The sequence below is a fragment of the Chiroxiphia lanceolata genome, chromosome 9 (assembly GCF_009829145.1).
Source record: "Chiroxiphia lanceolata isolate bChiLan1 chromosome 9, bChiLan1.pri, whole genome shotgun sequence".
Taxonomy (NCBI): domain Eukaryota; kingdom Metazoa; phylum Chordata; class Aves; order Passeriformes; family Pipridae; genus Chiroxiphia; species Chiroxiphia lanceolata.
The window spans coordinates 17439366-17458498 of record NC_045645.1 but is presented as its reverse complement, the minus strand read 5'-3'; the positions used below and the strand labels follow the sequence as shown (position 1 = coordinate 17458498).

The 19133-nt window shown below is 38.7% G+C and overlaps 1 protein-coding gene across 1 annotated transcript in view; it reads left to right on the top strand.

Annotated features, from left to right (window-relative positions):
- The window catches only part of ABCA4 (ATP binding cassette subfamily A member 4), a 71361-nt gene that overhangs the window by 29618 nt on the left and 22610 nt on the right, over positions 1-19133 (top strand). The window contains 15 exon segments of the mRNA XM_032696333.1: positions 228-450; positions 2243-2464; positions 4381-4585; positions 6795-6893; positions 8905-9129; positions 11639-11816; positions 13162-13293; positions 14017-14156; positions 15072-15209; positions 15477-15514; positions 15516-15665; positions 16620-16710; positions 17296-17501; positions 17930-17978; positions 18519-18757. Of these exon segments, the coding sequence (XP_032552224.1) occupies positions 228-450; positions 2243-2464; positions 4381-4585; positions 6795-6893; positions 8905-9129; positions 11639-11816; positions 13162-13293; positions 14017-14156; positions 15072-15209; positions 15477-15514; positions 15516-15665; positions 16620-16710; positions 17296-17501; positions 17930-17978; positions 18519-18757 (2335 nt within the window).

Sequence of the window (19133 nt, the reverse complement as noted above, 5' to 3'; positions counted from 1 at the left end):
TAAAATAGGAATAACATTTATCTGTCTCATGGGAATGCAGCAACCATTAGTTCATTAATATTTAGGATGCTGGAGAAGTTCACTAGTGACATGTTACTGATGTTTAGACTGAGAATTTTCAGTTCCATATTTAGTGAATGCATTCTTCCCCACTCCTTTTGCTTTTCATCTCAATATTTCTCTGTTTTACCTAGATTTAATTTATTTCTTCCTTCTTGCTTTGGTAGCTTCATGATCACCCTGAACCGCGCCTTCCCCATCTTCATGGTGCTAGCTTGGATATATTCAGTGTCCATGATTGTAAAGAGTATAGTGCTGGAGAAGGAAATGCGTTTGAAAGAGGCTATGAAGAACAGGGGTATAACTAATGGGGTGATTTGGTGCACTTGGTTCCTAGACAGCTTTCTCATGATGACTGGGAGCACATTCCTCCTCACAGTACTGATTATGGTAAGGACTGCTTCTCTCAAACTCACTGTTGTGTTTACACTGCTGATACCAGTTTGCTGTTGAGAAAGAAGAGTAGCCATTGATAGGGAGATGTGAATATTGATGGCCTATTCAGATCAGGGCACATAGCTGGCACGTTCTTCTAAGCAGATCTCATAACGGCATCAGCACTTGGCAGAGACAGAACCATAAATTCACTAGCAGAGATTAATTGTGAGATCCTTCATAGAACAATCCATCAGGATGATTTCTCTGTATATTGTATTTTCTATAGGCAGATGCACATCTCCCAATAAATAGTAATCATTTCTTTAAATCAAAGAGATAGTAATTTGAAGAATTTTAATCTTGTAACTCACTATATGTGATTCATGTAAAATATCCAGTCCTTGCCTGCTTAGAAATTGTGCCACTATTTCAGTGGAAGAAGAGACTGCAAGAACACAACTTTCAGGAAAACATTAAAAAAAAGCAACCCACCTTTTGTTTTGGTGGCTCAGGATTACCATAATTTTGTAAATTTTCAGGGCAGTTTGGATGTTGTCTTTGAGGACTATCTCTTATCTCATTTACCTGAGAATCAAGCTCTATATTTAGAACTTGCTGCTATATTTAATTATATAAATCTGTAGCATTTTGATAAGGAAGAATGCCCTTGCGTCTTTTCTGATGTGGGGAACTGATATTGGTATAAATGCACAATTAGGGTTCGCTCTGCTTTGTCTTACCAACATTCCCTGGTGTGTTGTTCTAGTTCCTGGTGGTTCCATTACAGCTTGGGTGTATAGAGAGATTAATTTATTTGCTACACTGGTTTAATTAAAAATCAGGAGGGAATTAATATCAGAGAGGAATGTGCTTTACCTATAATTCACTTCCTTTCTGAGATTTCACTATGCCCATGTAAGGCACCTCTGTAAATACATCCTTATGAGACATTGCATCACTCTTGATAGAGAAGTCAGTCTGTGAGGCTCTGTGGGATGTTGCAACAACATTGACACCTATTTATAGCCTTAAAGACCTATTTGAACCTTATGTAAGTTGACCTAATAAATAGATCTCAACATTGGTTTTTTAGGAGTAAATAGATAATTGACAGCAGTTCATGCTCTTCTTGAGAGGGAGCATCTACAAAAGCTCTAATGAAGAAGGACTGATAAAAGTTCACCCAGTGGGTCAGTTAGTACACAAGGATCTCTGAGAAACTTCACTTGGCTTCCTCAGCTGTGATAGCCTTCTGGAGTTTGAATATCATTTAGGTGCAGAAGCTTTATAATTTCCTGTGGTTTTGTTGTTGGCTTTTTAAAGGTGTTTTGTCACACTTCCTTACATTGTCTTTTCTGCGTGTGGAGCAAGTGGATTGAGGAGAGGATGAGAAAAGATCAATGAAACTTTATTATTAACTTTAATACTTTTATTTAAAATGTATGAGTTTCCAGGCAGGCACATCTTGCTTGGAATCATTTACTTATTAAGACAGGGACACAATGTCTATTTTCAATCAGTTATGATCTTAATTCAGTCACTGAATAGGAATATAAACTCCACAACCTATTGTACTAACCTGAAGCCACAATCCAGAAACAGGGATAAAGTTAGGTGGAGGATTTGTGATTGTAATGACCTCCGTGGTTGAAAATACTACCTGGGAGAGTTAGAAGTCATATTAGGTAAGAAGGACTGGCTTATTACTCATTACATGTTACATGTCAATGACAATTCTGACCTTTTCTGCCAGTTCAGGAAGCAGCAATACTTCTAAATTTTTCTGTTTTCCTTTTGCTTACAGCATGGACAAGTACTGCATTACAGCAATCCACTTCTCTTCTTTCTATTCCTGCTGACATTCACCACAGCCACCATAATGCAGTGTTTCTTGTTCAGCACCTTCTTCTCCAAAGCAAATCTGGCAGCTGCCTGCAGTGGAGTCATCTACTTCACCTTGTACCTGCCCCACATCGTCTGCTTTGTCTGGCAAGACCGCATGACTGTCAGTCTGAAGATCCTAGCAGTAAGCCTTTCACTGGTTCTGTGTTGTCTTTGCTCCCCTTCTCACGGTGCATATGTGAATTACAAATTATTGCACACCTCTTTCTCTCTGCTTTTGTGACTCGGAGAGGGAGACCTCTAAATCTCTCTCAAATAATTAAGGATTGTAAGTGCATAAGCCTTTAGCAGGCCTAGTGCAAGAGATATCTTCATGGTTTTCAGAAAATCCAATAAAATTTGATTTTACTTTTTGAATGCTAGGAAATTAACATACTGTTTAAATTGTTTTGAACACTCCTTAGAAGTCAAAGCAAATTTAACTTCTGGTATGCTTAGTAAATATGAAGGCAATTCACAAAATGGGGAGAGTTATCTTTTTCATGTGCTATAACCTAGTTAACACCAAAATATCTAAGGATGAGAAGACCTCAGGTACACATTCTTTCTTTACCTGACTGTAGAGTTAGGATTTGAACCCGAGTGCCAAAGCTCTGAGAAATACTTTTCATCTAAGTAGTTGCAGACATTCTCCGCACAGTGCTTCCTTGTTGGTTCTCTTCCATTTTAGCTAAGTTGTATAACAAGTCAGAGGAGCTGGAAACTTCTTGCTGTTTTTTGAAACGGAACTGTGATCTTACAAAATTATTCAGACTAATTTTTTGTTGCTCAATGAAACGGGAAGGGTGTTTGAGGCCAGTCTCCCCATCTTTACTGAGCGTTCTAACAATACAGGTAAAAGAACTGTCTTCTCCCCTTGCACTAGGAAATCTATAGAAAAAGGAAGAAAGAAAAGAGAACACTTTGAAAGCTCTACCTAAGTGTAAATATGGCTATTAATCAGCTTTCTTAACAGATGTACTATACAGATGTAGTTCATACCTTTTTTAGTTCTACCGATTATGGCAATAAAGTGCAAAACTTGATCCTGTCGTTAAGTCTGGAGATGAGTAAGGTTGACCTCTGACAGACTCTGATTTAGGAAGAAATGTTAACACTAGCACACAGTCTAAGCATAAAAGCAACTCTCTTTTCGCCTTAAAGTGAAAGAGGAGGCACCCATGTAAGAAAGGATGTTTGCTGGCAAGAAGCTATGAATATTTCTATTTGTTCCTCTTCTTTTGTCTTACCTTTGTTGTTCAGAGGTTAATCAGCTGAAGAAGAGCTTATTACCAGGGATGATAAAGGCAGGGTGTGCATGTGTAGGGAACCTGAAGTAAAATGTTAAAGTTTTAAGGACAGCGAATATATTGCTGAAAACCAAATATTCTTTACGTAGCACACTGTGATAATGCCTCACTGAGAGCTGCTATTGGGATCCCTCGTTTTCCTAAGGTCTGGCATTCCTGGCTGAACTATACGTCCTGTGAAACAGCACTATATCTCTTCTTCCTCTGTTTTTGCAATGCAACATTGAAGATAATATTTAGATACTCTACTGGTTTATTAGTTTGTTATTAGTTTGATGTGTGAGAACCAACTAACAGACATGACAGGGGAAGGGATGGTTGTGGTTTTCCTTATCCTGAGAATCTGGTGTACTTTCTGACTTGGTACTCATAGTGGCCCTTCCCCGTACACTCAGAAAATATTTTTTTCCTCCAAAATAGGCAAAGGTGTACGCTGCAAACTTCTAGATGCATCTGTAGTATTTTCTGAACAGAGACACTAATGAAAAAAACTCCAATCTGTGCAGGTTGACTAGTAGTTAAAGAAAGCACAGCCAAGGTTGATTTCAGTCTATCGTGGCTAAAAACTACTTAGAATTGCTTCCATTCAGAGAATTAAACATTACAGGCCAATATAAAAGTGAAACAACTTTTCCCATGTCAGTTGTTAGGCATTATTAAATTTTGAAGTCCAATTCCTAAAGGTTGTCTTTTTTTTTTTTTACAAAATGTCCCCCTGTCTGAGTTGAATGTAATTTTTCCTCTATTCCAGAGTTTGCTTTCTCAAGTAGCTTTTGGTTTCGGTACAGAATACTTGTCACGCTACGAAGAACAAGGTCTTGGCCTACAGTGGGGTAACATCAGAACCAGTCCCTTGGAAGGAGATGATTATAGTTTTCTTTTTTCCATTAACATGATGCTTTTTGATGCTTTTCTCTATGGAATACTTTCTTGGTATCTTGATAACGTTTTTCCAGGTATGTCCATTTCTTATCCATATGAAGTGGCAGTAAACTCTGTTAATCTAATCAGTCTCGGAGTAATTCACTGTAAAAGCAGGGTGTTGTAGACCATGAATCTTATCCACTTTAGCGCCACTGATTTATTAAGTCTTCCACTTTTCTCTCTTTTTTCTTTCTCCTGTTTTATTCTTGAAAAGAATGGAAAAGGAAGAAAGAGTAAAAAGGAGGATGCAATTTCTGGTCACATTTTATAATTTAAATAGAAAATAAATCTAAAAAAATATTATCTGTTAAAATCCAAATTGTGTATATGTTTTCTTTTGAGAAATTTCAACCATTTCTAATGAGATTTCTTTAAATTCTTAAAAATATAGAAGTAACAGTTCTCGTTCACATGTATATTATGGCCACCCTAGGCAAAATGTTTCTTAAAGGATGGTACTATTTCCTAAGACACATACTTTGTCCCAAGCAGTTATGAAAGTTCATGTCCGGATTTATTTTTTTTCTAAAGGGGAATCATGGTTCTTCTGTGAGTTCACAAGAGGATTTTTTTTTTGTTATCAGTTACAAAATTCTGGAACTTTCTTTGTGACAAAATGATTTGTCCTTCTGGCTTAAATGGTTGTCTTACTTCATATTGAATGTTGTTACAGTGTAATAAATGTAAACTCTTATGCTGTACCCAGCAAGTGAGCTTTCTTTTCATTAATTACTCCTGCATGCAAACTGCAGTTCCAAAATGTGTTCTTGGCAGATGGATGTTTTTTTCCTTTTCCTTTTCTGCAACTCTGTTTATTTAAAGAAGAGTAGACAATGTACTATTTCCATGAACACAGCAGAAATTAAACAGCAGCAGTTTCTTCATTCACAGATACAAATTGGGTTTTTTCTGTTAGCACTTTACACAAAAGTAACACCTTTCAGGGCTTCTAGTTAGTAACTTCCCATCCTCCCAATGTTTGCTCCGAGTATCTGATTGGCTTCCTGCTCCTCCATTTCTGTAGAATTTCTCGCGGTGTTTCTCTGTCACACACGTGCAGACCTACCAAATCAATGCTGTAGTCTTTGAGGTTACTATGGATAATTCTTTGAGTCATATCCAGTTCCCTGGATAATCCTTTGAGTCATATGGTTCTTTTCCTGCTCAAGTGTGTTCTGCAGCTAACCACCCATTGGCACAATGGTGCTTTGGCTATTTGAGCATTCTGCTCCATAACAAATTTGACTTGGGTTTTGCATTCATCCTGAATAAGAATCTGTTGTTTTAGCCACCAGTTTCAGAGGGATATAATCCAGTCCATAGCAAGTGCAAGGCAAACTGTTTGTGGATGCAGACAGAGCATTTGTGTGCATTAATAGGGGTATAAGTGGTTGCCCGAAATACATATAACTTTTGTTAATTCAGAAATAGGCAGACACTTTCATAAACAGTGGTTTTCAATTAAGAAAAACTTACCATCTTTCAGTGAGTATTACAAACTCCCTTTGCTTATTTTGAATAAATAGCACAAGGATAATAACATCTGGGTTCACAGGGATACCAGTTTTAAACATAGCAGCTCAAATTCTTGCATTCTATAAATCAGTATGATCCAGGAAAGCAGTGTTGACTTGCTGTAACTCAGATCTGGCCTGACAATAACTGGTAATGTTATTGTACTTTCTCTTATGCAAACTGAATTAACCTGTGAGAAAAAAAAGCCCATTTTTGCTTAAGAAGACGATTACTGTGTTGTCACTTTTCCTAAAAGGCTGTGTGCTAAAATAACAGTGTCTTTTCCCATTGTGACTTGTGAATGTAGCCCCAGGATAATAAGGGTAAATATAAAACGCTTTTCACTCATGTCAACCCTCAAGCGCTAAGTGGACCTTAAAAGAAAATCACTGAGTGAGGCTGGGATCCCACTTAAGCAGTCAGCTGCCCCCTGGTTGGTAAGGATTCAGGGAGTAGCTTCATTCTGTAATTCAACTATACTGTACTTAAGCCAAGGTAAGGCAAATCGCATCACATATTTTCTTAATATTTTACTGCTGCCCAAAATTAAAAAAAATCTGTAAACAAAATCTGTTCTGTCAGGTACTTGGTGGATGGTTTGACCTTCTGATATGCACAGTAGGACTGCAAGTGTTTATAATTATACTCAGATTTAGTTTAATTGTATTCGTGCCTACTGAGAAATGGGATTATGAAGTGCACTTTACCTACTTACTTTTGTTTTAGGGGACTATGGGCTACCACAGCCTTGGTATTTCCCTGTGCAGAAATCTTACTGGCTTGGCTCTAGAAACCCACAAGATGAGAAAACAGCAACTGCAGATGGTGAGTTCTTTTAAAACTTAGGTGTTTAGAAATAACTTCATTGATCTGCTTAAAGGTGACATTACCTGAGCTGCTGCAAAGGTGAGAGACAGCCATACACTGGGAATCTCAGCAGGTGCCTTTGCACTTGGAGTGGCCCGCTATTATTAGAATTAGTGGAGGTGAGTCCCTGTTCCATTTGAGAGCCTTTGAAGTGTGGGTTAACAAGCAGCATCAGACCCCCACTCTCTCTACCCAACACTTTTTGAGACATTCAAGGTATTGCTCAACACAACCTTTTTGAAGTGTTGATCTTATTTACACTGAGTTTCCTCATCTTTTTAAACCTGATTCTTTTCTATCTAATTTGACACTAATTTGGTCTTTTTACTTTCAGTTTTTAAGCGAGATCGTGATTTATGGCACACTTGTACCATCTTGAATAACTCAGTAAAGAGCCACCAAGTTGATTAGGAGCTGCAGCACATAACATGATGAGAGAACTGGGTCTGCTCAACCTTGAGAAAGCTAAGACAGATCTAGACTGCTCAGATGTGTCTAGAGGAAGCATGAGAGGCAATGGATATAAACTGGAAAACAGGAATTCTGATTCAATATAAGAAAATAAATATTTGTTATGAAGGTAGTTAGAACACTGGAACAGGTTGCTCAGGAAGTTTGTAAAATCTGCATTTTTTGAGATAGTTGCCATGATCTGAATTGACCCTGTTTTTTGACGATTGAACTGGAAACCTTTGGAAGTCACTTCTGATCTAAATTATTCTATTATTATCTCAGCTAGCCTGATTGTGCTGGTAGTTATTTCATCCTCTCTTCTACAAAACATTGCCTTGGGTTTTCTCAAGCAGGGACAATTGGACAGGTCATCTTTGATTAATTCCTTTATAGGAGACTGTGATTCTTATCTGTTTGAAGAACCAAGACACTTCAGTGTCTAGGCTTACTTGAACAACTGTAGAACTTTTCTCAACTGTCTTTCTTTCAGGGATAATACTGAGCATTTCCTTAGTTTATTGTAACTGATTAATGTATTGGGAGGAAAACTGGATAGGGAAATGTCAGATAATGTAAATTCACAGTTGAAAATTAAGATAAACTGGTAAATTATCTTGGTACTTTTAAAATTTACTTCTACTGGAGCACTTTTGTATCCCCTGCTTTGCCATTTTAGGTGACAGCGTGAACTTGTTTATGTGGCTATTTGTGCACTAGGTAATTTTATGCAGTTTTGTGGGCTAAAATTTCTTATAGCAGAAAGTTAGGGTGAAATTGCACAACAAAAGTAAGTCCTAGACCATCTGATAAATTACAATTGTTCTAGTTTCACTCTAGACTGCCGGCCTGAATTTGTGTTATGTAAACAGTTTGTTCCGGGGCTCCCGCTTTGAACATCACTGTTCTTCCTGCTTCAAGCCTGACCCAATCAGTGATTTTATGTGACTGTTTTCTTTTGTGGCAGCAAGGGCTAAGGCCAAACTGGAAAGCCAGAAACTCTTGTATAGAAGTTAACATCAACTCATTCATTCCAGCCTGCTGCTCTTAATTTAAGTAGCAGTTTAGTATTTTGCTTTTCATTTAACCTTTTAATTTTGTTTTCCTTCCTCTCACTCCCTGTAAGTCTGGGAAATGTTTTTATGGCCTTTCTTGTTCACTTAAGAGTTGGACTCGATGATCCTTCCAACTCAGAATAATCTGTGAATCTTCATGTGGTGAAGAATTTGGTCTAGAGCTGCATAGACAAAATGTAAAACATGTACCTAATATCAGTCAGGATCTTACTCTGAGTCTGTAACTGCAAAATTGTCAGTCGTCTTCCTTAAATATATGATCTTGACCCTCTGAAGCAGATTTTAAGCTAGGTGCTGTGTTCCTAACCTAATGAGTTACTGATGGCTAATGCTTCTGGAAAGCTCAAAGCCTAGGACTACCTCCTTTTCCTCAAAATATCTCTAGAGATAAGAGGATATTTAATTTTGGTTCCTTACATCTTGGTTACTTTTGGTTTATATAGAAAAAATTCCAGAGTCAGAAGGCTGTGTGGATCAGAAGACCGTGGAAGTGGGAAAAAATGAAAGCAGAACAAATAAATCTGAAGAACCTGAAAAAACAGAAGAAAAGAATGACAACCAGGGGAAGAAGGACGGTAAAAACAAACAATGTAAACACAAACGAGAAAAAGAACCCGGCGAGCAGGGGAAGCCTAAGACAGATGTCCAGGACAAAGATGAAATTAATAGTAAGGAGAGAGAGCAACCTGAGTACTTTTGAGATACCATACTCATTATACTTCATAACAAACTACACATAGGAATGATTAGAGCCAACCTACAAGAGCCCAGTAGGCTGCAGATGATAACATGCAACTGCCAGAGCTAAGCACAACAGAGACTGGCTCTTACTGATTCCTCTACATTCATAATCCCTTAGAATACGTTAACCACTACACATAAGACAGCTGCCCTCCTGAAGAGCTCCATAACTTGTTTTTATTGTGCAAATGCAGGCTGTTTCTTTGGCAAGTTAGAATTCATGCTGAGGGAAGCTTCAAAGACAGATACATTGACTCCTTAGAATTAGAGCCATGACTTCAGTAAAAATACTTATGTTGAGAGGAATGTTCTTCCCACCCAGCCCCACGCCTCCTCTTTTTTTTTTGTCTATCTTTAGTGTGCCTTGCATCTGTAGGGAAAGGCTGGTTTCAAAGGGATTTATCTGAAGTGCTCTGTGTGTCTGTCTGCACCCTTTTCTGATGCTGACATTAACCACCACCTAAGAATTCCTGAATGACCTGCCTTGTTTTCAAGTCCCAATGTCTTTTTTTGTGGGGAGCCAGAGGAGTTTTTTGTATGTGATGCTCAGAGGAATGCATGTGGATTCTGTAGCACAAGTAACTGCTACTGGCAGCTCTGAGCCCATTTTGACTCTCTTGAAAAGCTAGAGATAAAAGTGGGGCCATCAGAGCTCCTCACGTAGGCACTGAAAACATGCATTCAGGGTGAATGGAAACAGGAACAGGACTTCAAAAGAAAAAAGACGGCAGAGGTCAAAGGTTATTTCAGCCAATCTTCTCCTAATACTGCTTATCTTTGTGGTGCTGTATTCATCATTTCCCGTGTTTCCAGCTGCTCCATGGCCACAGAGGAAAGACCTTTTTTGCCTGTCACTGCCACAAAAAAAAGTCCGTCTTCCCTTTCAGCCACCCACACAGGAACTAGGAGGCTTGTGAAGAAGCCAAAACCAGACCTAGTATGGTTCAATGACACAGTTTCCAGAATGGTTTCATGTAGGAGCTAGTGCTTCACGTAAGAGTAATGGGATTGGAAACAGAGTAGTTCTAACAGCTTAACTCCAAAACTAGCACAAGTTGGCAGAGCAAGGCAGATGCTGTAAATATATCCTAATTGCTTGATACATTTAAGCAGAGCTTTCACCAACACCCTATCCACATCCCCCCAGTGATGGCATCTCTGAAAGAAAGACCTAAATGGCCCAAATTGCACAGAGGATATAGGATCAGAATGGAGAAATATGAATCACAGAAAAAAGGGAGCTTAACCTCCACTATGTCCTTCAGGTGATGCAAAGCAGATACTGGGCGAGATCATCAGAGAATTTGCCACAGAACTTGTCAGTGAGTCTTGCAGACAAATATAATTGAGCTCATGATATGTATAAACCAAGGAAGGTGCCTCACAAAGCAAAAGAAAGTTATCTATAACACAATTTTATTTAAAATAAGACTACCCATTCTAGATTGATTATTTAATCTGATTTGTAATATACACAGCTCTCTCATATCCAGCATATTTGGGACTTTTTCCTGAGTGTTGTCTATAGTGACAGTCACACAAGCTACTGAAGGAGGTGGGGCTGGTTTTGCCCAGATGGCATTGGCTGTTCTCCACACAGGCCTGCTGGGTACTGAACAATTTAAGTCAACTGGAATTGCAAAACAAGCCTCCCTACAAAGCCTGAAGCAGTCTGTGTAAACAAAAGTGGAACAGGGTCTTTAGTTTCAATTTCTCAACTCCATAATTCATATTGCCCAAGGGCTTAATTTACTTCAAAGGAAGTTGTTTTGTCTAGAAGCTGATGCAATAAACATCCTGATGGTGCTATTTACAATAATGCGTTTTAATCCTGAGAGAAAGCCATCTCATGTAGTGTTCCTGTAGGTACTGTCTAAATCCTGAGCTGGCCTCAGCAATGGGGTAAATTCACCTACCAGGATTGAAGGTAATTTTTTTTTGTTGTGTTTTGGTTTGTGTTCTGGGGAGATTTTTTAAGCATCATGGTCAAAGAATGCACAGCTGGACAGATTATTTGAATGGCAAATTTCAGCCTGGCTAGAAAGGCAACCTGCTGTTTGTTTAATGTAATCTCTCAGCCTATCTAAGTATCTTCAGAAAACAATCCCAAATAATCTTCCAGCTACACAATTAGAACAGAAATCATTGTTCAGCTTCACCTGATCCAATGAGTTACCTCTCCACAGAGCACCACAATTCTGGGTTCCACTTTTCCTGTCATTGATATGAGGGTAAATCTAAATAAATTGCAACTGCAATTAAAAATCTGCATCAGTTTGGTACCGGTGTGACCTTGGGAGAATCTGGCCCTGGAACATGATACTGTGTTTACTGGGTATATGCTATGCCTCTCTGCACTTATTGATGGTGTCCTCATCAAACTAGGGTTAAAACAGGTGTTTTTCTCTTTTCATTCTTAATTTTTTACCTTTCAAGTAAATACCTTCTTTGAGCCTGAACCAACAGGACTGAGTCCAGGAGTATGCATTCAGAACCTGGTGAAGATTTTTGCAAACAGGTCCAAGCCAGCAGTAGATGGGATGAATATTACATTTTATGAGGGTCAGATCACAGCCTTCCTTGGTCACAATGGAGCAGGAAAGACAACAACCATGTAAGTCTCTTATTTTAGAAGAAACAAATCCAGGGCTGTGCTCTATTGCTGTATCCCAAGGAGCAGTCTTCTCTCTTCACTCTTTCCTTGTCTCTCTCCACCCCTGCAGCTGGCTTGAGACACAGCATCAGGCTTTTTCCAGACAGGGAAATGCTGCCCCTAGGCACAGAGAACATATCCTGGATTAGCTAAAGCCCTGGGAGGGAGGCAATACGTGACACAAACAAGTGAAAGTCTAAAGAGAAGGAAATAATACTCTCTCCCAGAATTCATTTCCCATGGCCAAACTACCCTTAGGTGAAGAAGGAGAAGGATCTTCTGGCTGAAAGGGCTGAAGATTTGCAAACCACCACACTCCATGTGTTCTTGGTTTCTCTAACTGGCTTGAAGTCAGTCACATTTTTTGGTCTGTGTGCAAAGGAGTATAACATATAGACCCTCTTTAAATAAAATGGTTACATGCATGTGAGATCCATGTCCAGATTAAAATGTTACTCTTGTCCTAGAACTCTAGCATCCCAGGAAGCCAGACTCTAGGAATGTTTAATTTTCTTTATATGGAACTTTATTTGGCAAAATAGGATTAATTATTGAAAAAAACATTTCATGAATCTGTGACAAGGTCATCAAATGTTGAAAGAACTGAATGTGTTTCATTATGACTTTTTCCAGCAGAATACTTTAGGATTTTTTAATTAAAAATACTCTTATTTCAAATGCACTTTAAGTTGCTTTTTAATTTTTTTAATTGTTCCGCAAGAAATATGTTCAACCCAAAGTAAAAGCATTCTAATCTACTGAAATGTTTTGTAAACTTGGCTTTTTTTGTTCTCCTGATAAAACCAAAAATTTGTATAGCTTTGAACTTTTTAGAACTGAAAAACCCAATATTCACCGAAATGTAGTAACAGATGCCACCCATTTGCAACATAACATTTGATGCCCTTCTGTTTTATAGAAAATAAAGGTGTAGGGCATGAGTCAGTATGGCCAGAGACCTCAAGCCATTATTCTCTATCTTCATCCTAGTGAGCTTCATTTTAGACCCCTTTATACATAGGGATGATGAAACATGCTGAAAAAGCTACCTGAAACAGAGGAGCTGTCTAAAACAGTTTTTTAATGGAAACCAGAATCATACAGACAGGTGTATCAAAAATTATGTTAGCTGATTCTCTCAGTAGCAGGGCAAGAGTACTTTCATGCATGCTTTTCACCAGATTTGTTTCATCAAGGCCTGTAGTAAGAGATCAGCATGCTCCATCTAGTGGAATCATGCGATGTAACTTCCTAATCTAGCGCAGAAAGATAGGAGACTAGGAATTTCCTCATTCTGTTTTCCCAGGTCAATACTGACAGGCCTCTTCCCACCAACATCTGGAACTGTGCTGATTGGTGGCCTGGATATCCAGACTCACATGGACTCTGTTCGGCACCGAATAGGCATGTGCCCACAGCACAACATCTTGTTCAATCAGTAAGTATCATTCCATACCAGCTTTAAGAAGAAGCGTCCCGGTCTGCATGTGTGAAAATGCCCAAAGCCTTTGTTTCTCTTACTGTGCTGGCAGTAGATGTGTTTCAGGAGCGCTTCTTCATCTCTTAACACTCACATGGGGTAAGTGTTGTCCTTCTGCAGCAGAAATCTCCTGCATCCTTTTGCTGGAAGCACAGTATTTTCTTAGGAAAATGAGAGTGGTCTTGGTGATTTCTCTTGCAGTGTGAGTTAGCAGGAGTCCATCCTGAGGCTTCGTACACTATAATTTAGGACTCCTAAAGAAAAAAACCCAAGTTGACAGTGCAGTAGCAGGATACTTTTATGTCCATTTTGCACTACCACACAACCACTTACTGCCTTCTCAGGTGATTTCCAGCTTCACTACCATTAGTTTGTGTTCATCTCAACAGCAGGCTCTCTTCCTTAATGCAGCTCCTCATGTTAGCTCCCATTTTACTCCCATAAATGGATGGTTTGATGCCTGCTATACCTGTTCCTTTAGTAGCAGGTTCTACTTTGAAAAGGCAGAGAAAGAGCCTATGACATCCAAGTGAAGTGTGTTGATCCTGAAGAAGATCTTCTAGGGTAATGCAACCTCTCTTCTTTAGCGAGATAAAGCTAGAGTGAATTTATTGCTGCTTGGGAAAAGAACCCAGCTTATTCATTTAAATTGTCTTGGTACCTTTCTGTCTGATTTCACAGCCTTACTGTAGCAGAGCACATCTTGTTTTATTCTCAATTGAAAGGAAGATCCAGGGATGAAGCTGAGCAAGAGCTGGAAACAATGCTAGAAGATACAGGCCTCACCCATAAAAGGAATGAAGAGGCTCAGAATTTGTCAGGTGCCCACATGAATGTTCGAAGATGGTTTTTCCTGCTGCCTTTTCTTTGTCTTTCACAGAATGGTTTAAGTTGGAAGGGACTTTAAAGATCATCTGGTTCCAATCCCCCTGTCATGATGAGGGACACTTTCCACTTAGACCAAGTTGCTCACAGTCCCATCCAACCTGGCCTTGGGGCAATTATTATTTGAGTTACATGTTTGAGGCCATATTCTGACACGTCAATGTACACTGGGAAAGTCTTTATTCTCAAAGAGTAAATGGGACTGTACAAGTAGTAAAGCTGGCACAACCTGTCCCTGAAGCTTCCATTTCTTTCAAATATACAACAAATTTGAATATACTTAAAGCTATTACTTTTAAATAAATATATATTAAAAATTGAATAATATAGGGAAAAAACAAAATACAATGTTCTATTACTTCAAGGCAAATGAAATATTATACTATCATGCTGCCCCACTGTTTGGATCAGTGCTCTGTAATACCGTATTATTTGGTAGGAGTAATTTCTTTCATTTTAAAGGTCCAAATGCACATAGCATATTTGAACAACTCTCACTTTCAGATTCAAAAGCTGATTTGAATAAATAGGCAGGTGTTCTTATACTACTTTGTCCTGATTGCAACTATAAAAGTGGGCTAGTTTTACAAAAGAATCTTCCTGCTTTTGCTTCTGGCAAGAAGCAGAAAATGCAAGGTATAGATGAAAAAGATAGATATATAGATAGAAATGGAGCAAGCTGTTATGAACTTCAGAAGAAAAATTACTATTGATTTAACTTTGCAGAAATATTTGTCTGAGGATGGGTTTTGTTTTATTTGTAGCAGTTTGTCCCCACACCAAAAAGCAATGTAAATACATACCTACCACATATGTAACTCAGACTCCTGGATGTGTCTGTCCTCTGGTAGGTGGAATGCAAAGAAAACTGTCTGTTGCCATTGCTTTTGTGGGTGAAGCAAAAGTGGTAGTCTTGGATGAGCCCACTTCTGGAGTTGATCCATATTCCAGGCGATCCATCTGGGATCTTCTGCTGAAGTATCGCTCAGGTAAGAAGTTTGAGAGTAGAAACTGTTTAATTCTGTTGGGTTTTTTTTAAACTTGTCATAGGCGCAGCATGTGCCTCCTGTATAAACTGTCAGGAGTAGTGGGATATGAAAGCAAGCAAACAAGATTCTTTCGACAGATACCTATGGTTGTGGCAAACCTGGGACCTGATTTTGGTGCAAAGAAAACCCTGCATTAAGTGACAAAAAAACTAAGCACAACTTTGAGTTCCAGAGAAAGTCCATGCCTTGAACATTCATTCCTTCTAGGCAGAACCATCATCCTATCGACCCATCATATGGATGAGGGCAGACATCCTTGGAGACAGAGTAGCCATCATATCCCAAGGGAAACTCTTCTGCTCAGGCTCTCCTGTATTCCTAAAGAACTGCTTTGGCTCTGGCTTCTATCTCACTCTTGTTCGCAAGATGAGAAACGCAAGAATTGGAAGGGCTACAGTAAGTGTGTATCTCCTTCCCTGCACAGGTAATCTCAAAAATACTTGCACTGCACCAAGGTAAAAAGCAATTAGGTGCTGCTTGAGACAGTGTACAAAACACTGTCTCAAAAGCACAGAAAACACAGAATCACAGAATGATTTGGGTTGGAAGAAACCTTAAAAATCATCCAGTTCCAACCCTCCTGCCATGGGCAGGGAGTCCTTCCACTAAACCAGGTTGCTTAAAGCCAGTCTGGCCTTGAACACTTCCAGGGATGGGGCATCCACAGCTTTTCTAGGCAATCTGTTCCAGTGCCTCCCCCATTCTCCCAATGAAGAATTTCCTCTTAATATCTATTCTAGCTCTATCCCTTTTCAGTTTAAGCCATTCCCCTTGTCTATCGCTACATGCTTGTAAAAAAGTCCTTCTCCATCTCTTTTGTAGCCCCTTTTAAGTGCTGGAAGGTCTCCCTGGAGCCCTCTCTTCTCCAGGCTGAACAATTCTAACTCTCAAGTTACCTTAGTTCATATACAGGTCTTCTGATGCTTGCTTTTGCAATACACTGATTTTAAACATTATATAGTTTAAGTAGTAACTCAGACACCGGAAGAGTCTACATTTATCCACAGCTAAACCAACCTCACACAGTTTGACAAGTAGGGTTCTGGATTCTTTCTGCTGCTAATAGTGCTTCCAGTCTTAGTAGCAACACAGTCGTATACTCATGGCCACTGCTAATCACTTTCCCCAGGCATTTTGTATGCAATTTAGAATGGACAGGTATGATTGTGCAGGTGGAATTATGTTTTTTGCATTGCTTAATCCAGTCTTCAGATGGCTTTTCAGTCTAGTATGTTCAAGATGTTCTGGATATATGTTTCGCTGACTCAAGCTGTTGAAATACTGACAACCCTTACATCCTGTTTTGTGTGAATCTGAAGCACTTTCATCTTTTTTCCTTGTCCATGCTAGTCAATTTGTAGCTGTGGATCTGGATGCTCCTGTTCCTGCTCCAACTGTGTGCCCAGGGATGAAGAAGGAGCTCCAGAGCTGGAACTGGATGGTAAGAAATGGGATGGTTCATCATTCCTGCACATAGCTATGTCTTCGTTATGCTGCAATCTTGTCTGCTTCGTAGCCCTCTTCTTTGGTCCTTGTGTCTAACATTTGTATTGTATGTAACATGAATTTGATGAGGCTACTCTGTGATTTTGCCCCTTTTTGGTATATATGTGTCTCAGGCACAGATGATGAAATTGAATTTTGTGTGCTTAGAAGCAAAGTATAGAGTTTTGAACTACTCTGCACCAAAATGTGTAATTTGGTAATGAAAACTGAAACATATCTAGAGCAAAGGAAACTGATTTTCTCAGAAAAAAAAAAAAATTACTTTTCTGCAAAGGAGAAAAACTTAAGTAGATATTCCTGAAGGTTTCATTGTGCTTTATTAACAAATGAAATAGTTTCCTGCTACACAGTTCCAAAGAATTAATAGCAACATAGCACAGTCTAGTACAGAATTAACTGAGATATCTGTGAGTTATGTAATAAAGCAGTCCCCTTTTACACTGTGCAAACAACAACTTTTGAAATCATGCTTAGTATGGTTAAATATTCATTCTATGAACACTGTTTTGACTTTTCACAGGAGATCTAAATGAGCTAGCAGAAGTAATTCACCATCATATTCCAGAAGCAAAATTAATTGAAAGCATTGGTCAGGAACTCATTTACCTTTTGCCCAATAAAAACTTTAAACAGCGATCTTATGCCAGTCTCTTCAGAGAACTGGAGGAAACACTGGATGACCTGGGACTCAGCAGTTTTGGAGTTTCAGACACACCACTTGAAGAGGTAACAGGCAGATGAAAATACTTGCTGATCTTACCATAAACCACCAAAATGTTGACTGAGACAGTTCTTAATCTTAAACACGTAATTCATGATTCCTAATATGCCCTTCAAAACCTATTCACATGTACTGTGGCACACTCAGAGAATCTTTGAGAAGCACATAGAGAAAAGATCCAAGCCTTATGTCATTGTAGCCCTGTGGAACATGACTCATTAGCCTGAAATATGTCCTTTCTTTTTAATATCTTTATTCATTCATTTATTTTCTGAGGTATTTCATAAGAGACCTCCGGTTGTATAATAAGTTGAAGTACTGTAAAGGTATCCAAATTTTTTTCTGTTGCATTGAAGGATGATGTTAATGTTTTAAAGGTCAGATTATTGCAACTGTTCTTTTCTTAACTGAGAGATGTATTTGTCTATGGCAGGTTTTCCTAAAGGTCACAACAGAAGCTGACCCTGGAATACAAAAAACAGGTATAGATCCATGAATCTGTATTGATAGGACTTTTCTTGGAACTGTTCTTTATTCTGAACACCCTGTAAAGAGGAGCATCAGAACCTTCAGCCTTTGTATAGCGTTTTTTGACAAAATAACAAAAGTAAGTCAGCAAGTATCTGTTTTTAGGGCCTGACATGATATCGGAGAAACAAGATTAAGTCAGCAGAAAGACTTGGATTTAGATTAGATGAGGTTCTTAACTATGTAAATGAGAGTGTAGTGTCAAGCACTCAGATGTCAATGATTTTAGTAGTTTTATAAAAATACTTTCCTGTCCTTCTTTCCTGTCCATTAGTCCAGAACTACAGACATGATTAACTTGTTCATTCTGCTGAGTAAGAGGAGTGTTAACCTCCTGATGTCACTAAATACATCCACAGTGAAAACAGTTGTAATAAAACAATCTTATGATGCGATATATACAGTTGGTAAAATCTGGAGATCATTAAAATTTTTGTGGTACTTCATGTATGGAGGATAAAGTGTCTTATCTGCTGCTCCTCATTTTAACCTAGGAGACACTCAAGAAAATGGTTCTGCTCTTGGCAAAACACCTACTGAGAACAAACCAGCTGAACAAATCACACTGAAAACTAATGACACTTCTCGAATGCCAGTAGGCAAAGCAGGAGATCAAAATGAAGGCAAAGGGTCGCGACAGTATAAAGGTTTTCAGCTTGTACATCAGCAGATCAAAGCACTGCTCATCAAACGGTTCCACCGTGCCTCCCGCAGCCACAAGGACTTTCTAGCCCAGTATTGACTGACTTTGCTGTTCTTGATTCTTTCCCACAACATTCTCAACACTGTCTTTCCACAGTGGAAAGCAATGGAGGTACTGCAAATGGTAACAGTTGTTCCTAACTGTGTAATTATGATTCCAACTCTTCTGCCTCTTCTATTTCTTTCTACCTGGAGACTGTCACCTGCACCAAGTTCATGATTCAATCACTAGTAGCCCAACATTTTATTTTTAACATAATACCTTCTATGACAACCAGAATCTTAAGTGATTGTTGATGTTAGGAGCTAACTAGATTAGATTTGTGTATTCCTGCTGTCCCTCCTTTGTTTACATATATATGAGATTAAGTACAGAATCAATCTACAATGTATATATAATAACCTAA